This window comes from Trichechus manatus, unplaced genomic scaffold (genome assembly GCF_000243295.1).
Source record: "Trichechus manatus latirostris isolate Lorelei unplaced genomic scaffold, TriManLat1.0 scaffold00054, whole genome shotgun sequence".
Classification (NCBI taxonomy): domain Eukaryota; kingdom Metazoa; phylum Chordata; class Mammalia; order Sirenia; family Trichechidae; genus Trichechus; species Trichechus manatus.
In genome coordinates this window covers 12,200,898-12,214,442 of record NW_004443990.1, presented here as the reverse complement: position 1 = coordinate 12,214,442, position 13,545 = coordinate 12,200,898, and the positions used below count along the sequence as shown (strand labels likewise).

Sequence of the window (13,545 nt, the reverse complement as noted above, 5' to 3'; positions counted from 1 at the left end):
AAATGAAAAGTGGTTTGTCACACAAAACTCTTTATTATTTCTTACCACAAGCCAGTGTAGGGTGCTTTTTTTGTCAAGAGAGTTTCCATTTTTTTTGTCCATAGCTCTAAAGTCCACCAAACATTGTGGATGTCCTTAGGACTATTAAGATCTACCATATTTACATAGGGCAGAAGATAAGATTATTGGACTGACTACTAGTCCTCTACGGGACAACAAGACGACTCTTCCACGTTGAAGCTACCTGTGCACCAGAGAAGCCCATAAGGCACAAAGGGAGGACTTTCCCACAAGGTTAGTTAGAGTGCACTGTACTGTACTGGCACAGTTCTCACAATGAACAGACAGACATGAAGCAAGTCCTGCAGGTAGCTACTTGGACATTGATTTGTGCTTTTTCCAAGTGTTATGGACTGAATCTGCCCCTTCGCATAAGACCTTCAGTTCTTACAGTCTTTGAATGGGTGCCCTTCCTAAGCCGTGTTTTGTATCCGTTTTCATTCCTCTCCCAGTTATTTGGTGTTGTGTCTTAATAACTTTGTCCAGAATCTGTATAGAAGGTTCTGCGTCTCTTAAAACATCTTTCTATCTTATGAACTACTCTGCTAAACCAGCTATTCTTAGTTTTAAGGGAAAAAAATAATTTTTCTAGGAAGTTTCTTCTTTGCTTTAACTTTTTCAGTAGAAATCTTTTGTTAGGGCAGTACTTGGACTTGAAAAAGCTACAGTATTCTTGCTTTGTGTACCTACCACCTTTGCCTCTAGCTGAAGATTTTACCCTTCCAGAGAAAATATTAGAGAAACAAGTTGAATTTTACTGTTTCATGGTTTTCTTTGCAGCTGAGTTGAATTTTAATTTGTCCTTTTGGAAAAACAATTTTCAGATGGCATATTTACTACTTTTCTTAGCAAAGCACAGAAGTCGTGTTGGCTTGAGTTGGGGTTTAGGTCTGTTTTCTTGATTAAAGCTTGTTCCTTTTGAGTATTTAAATACATATAAATAATCTTTTGCATTTAAAAGATTTAATAGGGTAAACATGCCTGTTAAATATATTCAACTTTTTTCACTTTTTGGGATTACTGTTTGTACCCTTCTAACTTAATAAATAATTTACCTCGTATGAACACAGTTTTTGTGTACTCTTTCCTGCCTTTCCCATTGTTTGTTCGTGTTATTTACCCAAAATGAAATTCACTAAAATGTTAAATTCTGCAGTGATTTGGAGTTGTCTATACTTAATAGTTCCTTACCAGTTTGAATTTGCCCACTATTTTACCTTTTGATTCCTTTAATTCCCCTCCATGCCCTCTCCCACCTCCACAAGTTACAAATTTTATCCCTTTGATAGATTCACCAAACTGTTGTTTGCAGTCTGTGGGAAATGATTGTTTTGCTTTTCAGAGTATCATGTATTTGTTGTATTTTGCTTTAAAATCCATGGTCAATGTCTTCTTTTGTGGCAGAAAAGAGAGGATCTGATGATAAAAAAAGTAGTGTGAAGTCCAGTAGTCGAGAAAAACAGAGTGAAGACACAAACACAGAATCGAAGGAAAGTGATACTAAGAATGAGGTCAATGGGACCAGTGAAGACATTAAATCTGAAGGTGACACTCAGTCCAATTAAAACTGATCTGATAAGACCTCAGATCAGACAGAGGTAAGTGTATTGTTTCTCACTTTGATTAGGGCTTTTTGTTACTGTTTGACAGTGCAGCGTAAGTATGCACAGATGAAGATGGAACTAAGCCGAGTAAGAAGACAAACAAAAGCATCTTCTGAAGGAAAAGACAGTGTAGTCCTGCAAAACATTTTGAGGTACATTGTTTTGTCTCAGCTATTTTGTAGCAGACTCGTGCCCCCGTTAGTGTGCCTCTTTGGAAATTATTGCCCACATTTGTAATATAGTCGCCATTGAAAAGTTAATTATCCTTTTTTTAGGGCTTTTGCTGTCATTTCTTTTTTTTTTTTTTTAAATAAAAAGGTTGAAGTGTTTTTTTTTTTTCTTTTTCTTTTTCTTTTTGGTATTAAGTCCATCTTGTGTTGGTACATTGGCAGAGACATATGCTTTAAAAATTTAAATATTTCTGAGGCACATGTTGGACTACTTTGTTTTAATTAAACTGCTAGTATTTCTTTGTCAAGGATGTTTCTAGTTTTTTGCTTTATTGCCTTGCATTCTAATGCAGTTTGTTCTGTAACTCGAGAGCCAGTAGCATTGGATTGATGGAAGTGTAGGGTTTATGAATTATTGCAGCTGACTACCATACCTCACACAGCGTTGGTGTTGTGAGCGGCCCATGAAAAGCCAAATTAAAAATCAAGGATTCAGTCAAACTAAGCAGGTACTCATGCCAGGTACTCCTTTCTCTACCCACATCCATGTTTGAATGCTATTGCCTGTGATCTTTACGCTTAACTGTTGTGTATCTTTTTTGTTCTTTACAAGAAGCACAGAGGGGTTTTTTTGTGTATTGTGTGAAAACTATAAATCAAATGTTAACAGAATGGAATTTTTTTTCAACTGTATGTAGGGATGCAGTGGTGCCCAGAATTAGATATCTTTAACGAATTTTAAATACAATAAACACTTCATATTATTCGCCTTGTTACATTCAGTGCAATTCTCAAGTCTTTAAGAGGTATGTGTTTAATATTTCCTACTGTGTAGGAGAATTTGCAGTCAGCCGTAGGTATACAGGAATAGTCACTGGCTGATATGTTTAAAGCAGTGGTGACTAGCAAGGACAGACACCTGCAGTCTGAAATACAAAGAACCAATGAACTGTATAGAATGAATTTGGGTTTTTAAAGAACTATTATTAAAAGTCAGGTTTTCTAAGTGTTCTTAAAACCTATAAACTGTTCATTCATTGGGCTAGTGGCATGGGATCAAATATTCCTAATGAAAGGAAGTACCAATTAGTTATTTAGTTAATGGCATTCCTTTTCTAGGAAAGCATTAGTGTTATATCTGTGTGAGCCATATGCACATAGGCAGGCATACACAGGCACGTAGCTTTAAGGACCACACTGATGCCTTGATTATTAAAAAGAATACAAACATTCCACATACATATGTTAATTATAATTAGCAGTTAGTAACTGGGCCAATAATTAGTCATACAAATTTGCTTTTTACATGTTATCTAATTATCATTTTTCCCCAAATTTTGCATTGTAGGACTACTGTTCGAAGAATTTTGGATGAATACTGAAAACGGCATAAAGTGAAGATCGACATTAAAATGAGGTGAAAGAAAGCTATAGTGGCATAGAAAAAGTATAAAGCTCAGTTAGTTTTTGTTTTTTTTTTTTTTTTTTTAATTAAAAATTAATTCAGGACTCATGTGTGACCTACCAGATTTCAGAACATGTGTTTATAGCATATATGCCACTGAAAACTTAGGTCCTGTATCATAATTTTTTCTTTAAGACTTTTTAAGAAATATTATCCAAACGTGGCTTGCTCAGTGTTTAATTGAAAGTTTTCATTCTTGGACTTTGAAAACAGGATTAAACGTTAGTATTTGTGTGAATCAGACTAAGTGGGATTCCATTTTTACAACTCTGCTATACCTAGCTTTTGGATTTAGAAGTGAAAATAAAGTATCTCTGACTTTCTGTTACAGACTTGATTGTCTCTGTCATTGAAAAGATTTAGTATTAATCTTTTTCTAATAAAATTATTGACTCTGAACTAGTCCGTTGTTTTAAATATAATAGGTACACTGTTACTAGAGGTGTTGGCGTACAGTTTTATCTGATTTGTTCTGTTTAATTTTTACAGAATTTCCAGTTTAATGTTTTAAATAATGGTGCTTCAATTTTGGGTGGTTATGAATAAATTTGAATTTTTGCTCTTAATAGTGAAGATGTACAGTGAACTAGAATATATTTTTACATCCCCGAGAGGTTTCTTTAGTAGTATAAAATTCAAAATATCCTGACAAACACTGTCATTCTCTAGCTATGAAATAATGATGTAGAAGAACATTCAAGAACTTTTAACTAGTTTCAGGCCATTGTTTTAAATTCTGTATCAAGATTTCTTTTAATCTGCTCTTGTCAGTTTAGAAATGTGTTTATTTCTTTGTATGGGGTATATAGTATATATAATAAGGATGTTAAAAGAAGACCAACCTGATTCCTGAGCAGCTGATCATTTTATGTCACATACAGGAAAGTTGGTAGCATGTTTCTGACTATAGCCAACTTCTTCAACTATATAAAAATATGATCACCAGCTGCATATATCATTGCAGTTCCTGTGATTAAGTTGGTTAAGTGACTTACCCAAGGTCATATGGCTTCATGTTAATGGAAAGCTAGCACATGGAATCCTGTCTGTGCCTCATGGTCCAGTGCTTCACTGTTATGCTACTGTATTCATTCTAATAGGCATAATGAATAGTTACAAAACTTACTGAAATATCTTCCACCAAGCTCTGGAAAGTAATGGAACCACCACTTCAGAGGCCATGTGTGAGAAAACGCTGTGGGAACAGAGCACCCTGGCTTCCCTACCTGACCCTGGAGATGCAGCCATAGTGAGTGGGTTAACTCTGAATTTATAAGAGATGATTCCCATGAAGATTAAGAGAAAATGGGAAACAAAACCTAACAAAGTCAGCTAGCTCCCAATCGCTGCTTTGTGTGGTTTGACAAAATTATAGTTGTAGGAGTAGAGGACTTAAACGATAGTTTACTATATTGTACTACTAAGTATTAAGAAAAACAGAAAATGTAAGACATTATTAAGGTATTAAATTATTAACATATTAAAAGGACAGGTTTATTCTCTTCTGCCTCATCTAGAATTAGCAACTATAATAAAGTACAGTAAATGAATTAATGAACAGTCTTCTTTGTGAACACTTAGATCTCTTGATAACTATTGAAGTTACATAGGACTTGAGGGGAAGACCTGGCCTCTTAGGGTATCTGTGCCTAATATCTGGTCCCTCCCAGTTGTGGAGATCTAGAAGTTGGGTTTTTTTGTTTGTTTTTGTATTTTTCCCTCATCACACCCAAAATTTAACTGGTTCAAGAGAACTGACTCTTACTAACCAAACTCACAGGAATCCAATATAGAGGCCAGGTGCTAATTTACTGTAAGAAATACACATTTCTACCGTGCAGACCAGAAAGTTGTCAATTAATGCGTATTTTCTCTTTGGAATGCATTTAAGTGGAGCCAGTTGTAATTAATCAGATAAGCATGATATCAAAGTAATCAGTTGATCTTTTTTTTTAAACTTCTTTATTTGGAAAATTTAAGACATAAACAAGTAGAACAGTATATAATTAACCTCTCTGAACTCACCACCATTAAGACTTGTGGCCAGTCTTCAAATATGTGTGTGCATGTGTGTATCCCCTGCCCCCTATTATTTTGAAGCAAGTCTCAGACATACCATTTAATCTATAAATATTTCAGCATGTATCTCTAAAAGATAGACTCCTTAAAATAACAGTTTCTTAATATCAAATAAATTGAATGAACTTTTAATTGCCAGTCATCAAACTATAATACTGGTCTCGTAGCATAATTTCCATTGTGCCTCTCAAGGGGACCAGGCAAACCAGTCTGCTGCTCAAGGCATCTTCTCCGGAATGTAGAGATGGATTCTACATGTTAAAACATATTTTTTCTTCAAACAGATCACAATACATTTATTTTTCGATTTGGATTTTAAGGCACCTTTCTTGCCTTCTTGATCTCGAGGTTATAATAACCTAGTCATATGGCCTAGCTTAGATACATACCTCATCTCTTTGAGCATTACTCATCTGCAGGTGGTCTGTCTGGTTTCTTAAATATAGCTAATGTCACAGAGATAACCAACCTTATTTCCAAGTTCTGAAAACACTGACCTCGTATGAGTTGAGTTCAGCCACCTTCTGACTGAAGTTTCTAGAGATATAAAAACTGAAAAATTTATGGTGGAAGTTTTTTGAGCTTGCATCCATTCTGTTTTTAAAACAATGCATTGTAGATGAGATGTGAATATGTTTTAAAACATCTATTATTCTAATGTGCATGAAGCAAAAAAAAAAAACCCTGAGAATTTATTGTATATACTTTCTGTGGGGTGGGACCTCCCTCGGGGTTGGTTTTCAAGTTTGAAGTCTGACTGATTTTTGGTTGTTTGTGAAAGAACCCTAGATTTTTTTGAAATTTTGTATCACAGTTGTAATGCTTGCACATGGTTAAAAAAAATCAACATTAGAAGTGGTTAGTATCTATGTCTTCCTTCTACTCCTTTCCCTCTGTTCTTCCTCTCCAAGAGCTCCTACTGTTAATTTATTCTTCCAAGTGGTTCCCCTCCCCACCCCCAGGGGTGAGGGGGGATATAAGTATGTATGTATAGGGCTTTTTTTTATACACAATAGTATACCAAGTTCTGAATCTTGCTGTTCTCACTCAGTATATTTAGAAACATTTATTTTGAGACATAGGACACAGCACTTTTAAGTTTAACATGTAGTTTTTAAAAGTACATTTCAGATAAGCCAAAGCAGAGAAGTAAATGTATTTTTCATTGTTGTATCAGAATTTTGAAATTTCTATTTCAAAAATGCTGTTTGAGACAGTTCCATAGTTGATCTGTTTCCTCCCCTCAACCATCCCAAGTATAGCTAGATCAGTTGTCAACAGATTTCAGATATACATTCAGGGGCAACCACTTCAGAAAGCAATTTGGCATAAGTGGGTAAAGCATGTCCATCTCCTTTCTCGTGGCCATTCCACCCCTAGATATGTACTCTAGCAAAACTCTTGCACATGTGCGCCGGGAAATGGATGTAAGAATGTTCATAACAGCATCATTTGTAATAAGAAAAAGGAAACAAAAAATCAGCTAAAAGATACCAAGTGCTCATCAACAGTCCATTGGATAAATATTCTAGTATATTGCTACAGTGAAATTCCACAGGAGTGAGACTGAACTACAGCTTACACGTGTGAACAGGGATGAATTTCAACATAATGGTCAAAAAAAGCAAGCCAAAGAAGAATACATCCAGTATGATTCCATTTCTGTAAAGGTCAAAAACATGCTCATTAAATAAATCGTAACTGAAAGGAAAAAGGAAATGAGTAACACAGAATTCCCTGTTACTGTTGCATCGGAGAGGTGGAGGGAGAAGTGACTGGAGGGCAAAAGGGCCTTCAAAGGAACTGATGATGCTTATTTCTGAAGTTGGGTGGATGATATGTGGGCAGGCGTTTTTAAACTGTGTATATGTGCTTTTGTATGTATGATATTTCTTAATAAAATTTTAAAAAATGAGAAAAGATCTTGGTGTAGGTAGTGACTAATGAAATATAAACAATGTGTTTCATGAAATTCACTCCTTCAGCGAGTCAGAAATTTAAAAGATACTATTTTTAAGTGCCAAATTTAGGCTCTTAATCGTAGTTCTTTAAAAGCTAGAAGCAGGACCTAAATGTATGTTTTCTGTGTGATATTTTTATCTTGATATAATTTTCATTTGGGTGTCAGCCAGGGAGCTGATGCTTTTATTCTCCTGTCTAAGCAGCTTCCATGGAAGCTTTTCTCTCAGATTTATGCCATTCCAGTAAGAATCTGGATCATTTCCAAATTCTTTTTAACCTAAATATTTTCTGGAACTTTCTACAGCATTTTAGTATCTGATTCATTTCTTTTAAAGTCTTAGTGGAATTGCACTTAGATTTTTAAAACCAATGCATGAGGTGAAAATTGTATCATCAATTACTCTTCAAGCACTTCAAATTTTGTTTTATTCTCAATATGCAATTTAAGACTATGTGTTATAAAAACTAACACACGATGTGTTTGGGTACCGGGTTGTGTTTATTAGTAACAAACAGGTATTGGATTTGGTCATCAACCTTTCGATAATTAGCACCCTCGTTGATCTTACTGTAATTAACCACTGCGTAGCAGCTTGGTGAGTTCTGCTCTATGCACATGTGAGGTTTCCTCTGCAGTAATTTGTTTTCAAGGGATAAAAGTTTATTGTACCGTGTTTATTTTAAAACAATCTAAAATCTCATTTTTCTACAAATGGTGATTTCAGGCTGTTAACATGATCAGTCCTGAATCCCTGCCTAAATATTTACTGTTACGTGAAATTGTACAGTTAACTCATTTAAAACAAACCAAAAAAACTGAAAATAGGGAATGTCACAGAAGGTGGACCTCCTTTCACCCACTATCACATCCTCTGGCACTGGGAACAGATGGCTGAACACTAGGTGGAGTTGGCTTCCTTTGGAACTATGCTCCCTTTTCAAAACGTGGGGCTTAGATGCTAAGCTCCTACTCAGTGCTGAGGTGCTGGCCCCCTGAGGGGCCCGTGAATACTGAGCAAATTGCAGTATATTCTTTGAATGAAATGGTGCACACTTCTGCGCCACTGAAAACATTCCTTTTTTTGGGTTGTTGGGTAAGATAAATGTACATGTAACAGTCGTGCTTCTTACCCACCACTTCACCGAAGCTGAGCTATTGAGGAGTTGGCGATGAGGAAACAGTGGCCTATTTCATATTCTGGGGATCCAGATAAGACACTGCTTGGCCATAAGCCATGTTTATAATACCTCAGTACATAAAGGATTTGAGATGGCCTCAGAGTCTAGGAGTGGCAGATGTGTAAATGGCAAGGTGACATAAGCGTGCTAATAAAAGTGGGTAAATATAGTGGGTAAAGCAGTATTTGAGTGCAAGCAGTTATTAACTGGAAGTTAGCAAGAGAGTTGGCCCAGAAGGGTGGTAGGGAGGAACCTAGCATGGGAAGGGATGACAACCCACCTTTGAGCTGGATGCTGGTGAGGACACCCAACTTTTTTCCTTCTGTTCAGTGCTATGCTTTTGACAGTTTTGCAAGTGTATGTTAAAAATAGCCACAAAAGTAGTTATTAAGTCATACATCATGGCATTTTTATAGGGAAGTTAAAAAGTGCATAATAGGAAATAATAAGTGCCCTTAAAAACAAAGCCCTGGTTGAGCCAGTGTTGCCAAGTCAGTTCTGGCTTTCCCATCTCCATTAGCTCACTGCCCTTCGGGGGTGAGGAGACCCTGGCCGTTTGTCCTGACTGAATCTCAGCCGGGCATGCCTCTGCCTGGTCAGGATTGAGGTACAACTCTACAAAGTAAACTTGCGTTGGTAGGTATCTACCTTACAATTTTTTATACCTGTATCTTATTTGTCAAAGCACTTTGAACTTAACGCTTCTTCCAGCCCAGAGAAGTTGGAGATGAAGTAATTTTCCAAAGTTCACACAATGAAGTTAGCAAAACGGGTACATGAATTCAGGCTTCATTATTTACAAAATATTGACTCCAGTTTCTCATTTCTGGTTTTTTTCAGTAAGTCATTTTTGCAGCATTGCTGTTGTAGCAGGGTTTCTCAGAGGTGGTATGTGTTGTATCCATTCAGAGTTTCCAGTTTTCATTAAAATGAGTTCTACTTCCTGAAAGTCCTGTAGTCTTAGAATGTCTTTATCCTTAATGTGGAAAAGTATATAATGGTTTATAAATACTATGTGAAGTTATTAAAAGGCTTAATAATAATAATCTTGGCCAGCATCTTGGGTTCTTGTCATAATTCATCATGTTTCTATATCGTCTATTTTTATATATTTCTATATCTTTGTCTATTCATGTTAGCATTTGAGAATGTTTTTGTTTCTTTTCTATCTATCCATCCATTTTGTCCCTATTTCAGGTTTCTAAGGGAAATATAGTCCCAACTTGATATTACTCAAAAGACTTTAGGCCAGGGTATGCCTTTTTTAGCTATCTAGAAAGTCACTGAGTTGAAATGGACTCAGAGGGCACCTAACAACAACAAAATATGATCATCCCACCACTTAATTTACAAAGAATATACTATCAGCTAGGACACTAATAAGAATTGCCAAAGGCATTAATAAAACTTTTTTAAAATAATCCCCAAAGAAATGAGATTTTTGTCTTCTGGAATTAAAAAAAATTGAGATGTGTTTTTTGGACCTCGGAAATGTGAAAATGCAAAATTTTCCTGAGATTGCAGAGGCTGACTTGCTAAGCAAATAAGGGAGGGTTTGTGTTTTCTGTCCCGGGGACGATGCAACCTATTGTTAAGCAGTCAGTTCTGCAGAGATTGGTAGAGCCAAAATTACTGCACTAGAGTCAAAATTTGGGCATTACTTATCATTCAGAGATTTTTTTTAAGGGTTTGTGAATTAGGTGTGCAGAGCTACAACAGCACCAGGCTGAAGATGACCTAGCTACTGTTCGGTTATGCTGATACCCTAGCCAGAATTTCCAGTGTCTTGAATTTTATGAAAATGTTGAATGATTGGCTCCACATAAAAGTTTTATCCACTAAGAGTCCAGTCTTACTTAGAAATGGAAACTGTACCGTTCTAAGCAGTGCGTTGGGTAGCTTTCTGATCTCCACTTGCTCTGGGTAAATCCCCAATTCACAGCAACTCAATTTTAGCAGGTTTTGATAACTCAGCTCCTCTCTGTTCAGTTCAATTTCGATGAAGTCATTTTCTTTGGGGTTCTGAATTCTGACTTTAAGCACCAGCTGTAGATCATCCACACATTCAAATATGATTGTAAAACAACACACCCATTTTATAGGTTTTCAACATTATCAACTGTTACAGCATAGATAATCTTTAAATAGTAATCACACAATATGGACTTTAATTGAGGCTTTTCTTGGAGTGCTGGGTGTGTGCCCCATTATACCCACTGTAAACAAGGAAACCTGGTTTGAAGCCAGCCTAGAGTTTAAAATATGCAAATGATATTTAAATGAATCACTTGGGCAATACATGGGAATTGTTAATACCTTGTTGATTATCTGGAAAGCTTCAGGGAAATGTGCAGTCCTGGGGCTCAGTATCCTTGAAGAAGCCATTGTGCAGAAGTACAAATCACTGTCATTCCTATCCTAGGCCCCTGGACTGGTGAGAGTAGGCCCTGAGAAGTAGGATAATTCTACTATGTTTTGGGACGGTGGCATTGAATGTGATTCTTCAAACTTACTGTCCTGAGAGGGACCAGAATGGATTAAAGGTGGAAGAAGCCAAATGGTGAGTTTCGCTTTGCAACATGGCCTTGGGGCTGAATCTTCACCTAGACAGATACCATCTATACAGGGTTTGACATCAACTTGGTCAGTTGGCAGCTGTGGATCTGAGACTTCTTGTTTATATTCGCCTGGGAAAGAATTAGAAAAGGCAAGAGCTGAGAAACAGCAGCACCTTAGCATTTGGCTATATGCCAGATCTGCTGGTTAGGCAAGGGACAATGGTGCCCCATTCCACTTCCTACTCCAAAGCTCCTTCTCCTCCCTTCTCAAGGGGAGAAAAAAAAGTCATGGAGAAAGCAATAATTACTTTCAGACTTGAAGAGTAGTTTTCCTTAATCACCACCCAAATCATGAAAAGGAACTGAGTATTTTTCAGTGGTGCATAATGGTGGGGGGGAGAAATATTTAAATCTTGTGCTTAACTAAAATTTCTACCTAAATATCCTCAGCACTGTTTTGTGTCTCCAGTTCTCTATCAGAGTTACATGGTTAGAAGAGTCCCTTAGTTAAGGAAGAAACTATTGTGTCTAAAGCTTCATTTATAAGGAGGAATTTTCTCCACCAGAGGGAGGGGAACGGAAGTGAACATTACTGAGTACTTTGTATGTACCAGGCCTTTGGCATATTTATTTAATTTTTACACTATTCATTCGATGCGTTGAAAACCTGTACAGGCCCTGTGCTCAGCTCTGGGGAAAATAAAGAAGTGGCAGTCTCTGTCCTCAAGCTCACAGGCTAGCATGGGAGACAGATGTTAACCAAGTGGCCTCTCAAATGTCAAATTAAAACGGGGTGGGTATGGTGAAGGTGAGATACACAATATTTTGAAAGTAGGAGAGGGGAGAGGGGCCAAGGATGGTTTTCCTGAAGGATGAGGGGTTAAGATCCACAAGGGTGAGGTGGAAAGAGTTTTCCAGGGCCTGGGAACAGTAGAGGACTGTGTTGGGAGGGAGAAAGGCACTTTGAGGAAAGAAATGCAAAAGTAGCTCAATGTGGCTGCAGGGCAGAGTGTGGAGGAAAGAGTGGGTTGGGGCCAGGCAGGGGCCAGATTATGAGATGTGGACTGTGTAGCCCTGTGTTGTACAAATCGGTAGGCATTTGCCACGTGAAATAAGATGTGCGGTGAGTGTGAAATACACCCTAGATTTCGAGGGTTTAGCACACGCATACGCGCACACACACACACAAAGAATGTCAAATATTCATTAATTTTTAAAATAGTGATTATCTGTTGAAATGTTAATACTTTGGATATATTGGGTTAAGTAAAATATATTGTTAAAATTAAGTTCACCTGTTTTTTTTTTAATGTGGTTACTAGAAATTTAAAATTACATATGTGGCTTTCATTACATTTATTTTTGATGTTGTTGTTAGGTGCCATCGAGTCGATTCTGACTCATAGCGACCCTGGGTGCAACAGAACGAAGCACTGCCCGGTCCTGCGCCATCCTCACAATCGTTATGCTTAAGCCCATTGTTGCAGCCACTGTCAGTCCATCTCATTGAGGGTCTTCCTTTTTTTTGCTGACCCTCTACTTTACCAAGCGTAATGTCTTTCTCCAGGGAATGATCCCTCCTGATAACATGTCCAAAGTATGTGAGACGAGGTCTCATCATCCTTGCTTCTAAGGAGCATTCTGGTCACACTTCTTCCAAGACAGGTTTGTTCATTCTTCTCGCAGTCCATGGTATATTCAATATTCTTCGCCAACACCACAATTCAAAGGCATCGGTTCTTGTTTGGTTTTCCTTAATTCATTATCCAGCTTTCACATGCATATGAGGCAATTGAAAACACCATGGCTTGGGTCAGGCGCACCTTAGTCTTCAAGGTGACATCTTTCAACACTTTAAAGAGGTCTTTTGCAGCGGATTTGCCCAATGCAGTGCATCTTTTGATTTCCTAACTGCTGCTTCCATGAGTGTTGATTGTGGATCCGAGCAAAATGAAACCCTTGACAACTTCAGTCTTTTCTCCATTTATCATGATGTTGCGTATTGGTCCAGTTATGAGGATTTTTGTTTTCTTTATGTTGAAGTGTAATCCATACTGAAGGCTGTGGTCTTTGATCTTCATCAGTAAGTGCTTCAAGTCCTCTTCACTTTCAGCAAGCAAGGTTGTGTCATTTGCATAACGCAGGTTTTTAATGAGTCTTCCTCCGATTCTTCATATAGTCCAGCTTCTCGGATTATTTGCCTTAGCATACAGATTGAATAGGTATGGTGAAAGGATACAACCCTGACGCACACCTTTCCTGACTTTAAACCGCGCAGTATCCTCTTGTTCTGTTCAAGCGACTACCCCTTGATCTATGTACAGGTTCCTCATGAGCACAATTAAGTGCTCTGGAATTTCCATTCTTAGCAATGTTATCCATAATTTGTTATGATCCACACAGTCGAATGCCTTTGCATAGTCAATAAAACAGGTAAACATCTTTCTGGTATTCTCTGCTTTCAGCCA

The 13,545-nt window shown here is 37.3% G+C and overlaps 2 protein-coding genes across 10 annotated transcripts in view; one reads left to right on the top strand and one right to left on the bottom strand.

Annotated features, from left to right (window-relative positions):
• The window catches only part of LUC7L3 (LUC7 like 3 pre-mRNA splicing factor), a 28,601-nt gene extending 21,311 nt beyond the window's left edge, over positions 1–7,290 (top strand). For 5 of the 9 annotated variants that reach the window (XM_012555982.2, XM_023732765.1, XM_023732762.1 and 2 more), the window contains 2 exons: positions 1,465–1,605; positions 1,711–6,060. In XM_012555982.2, coding sequence (XP_012411436.1) covers positions 1,465–1,605; positions 1,711–1,901 — 332 coding nt within the window. In that variant the 3' untranslated portion in view covers positions 1,902–6,060. Of the gene's footprint in view, positions 1–1,464; positions 1,659–1,710 lie in introns of all 9 variants that reach the window. The other 4 variants (XM_023732761.1, XM_023732759.1, XM_023732760.1 and 1 more) reach the window with 4 other exon arrangements.
• A 422-nt stretch (positions 7,291–7,712) lies between these two features.
• ANKRD40CL (ANKRD40 C-terminal like) overlaps positions 7,713–13,545 on the bottom strand; it is a 39,357-nt gene continuing 33,524 nt past the window's right edge. Inside the window, 3 exon segments of the mRNA XM_062566780.1 lie at positions 7,713–9,402; positions 9,405–9,495; positions 10,395–10,621. Coding sequence (XP_062422764.1) covers positions 9,356–9,402; positions 9,405–9,495; positions 10,395–10,621 — 365 coding nt within the window. The 3' untranslated portion in view covers positions 7,713–9,355.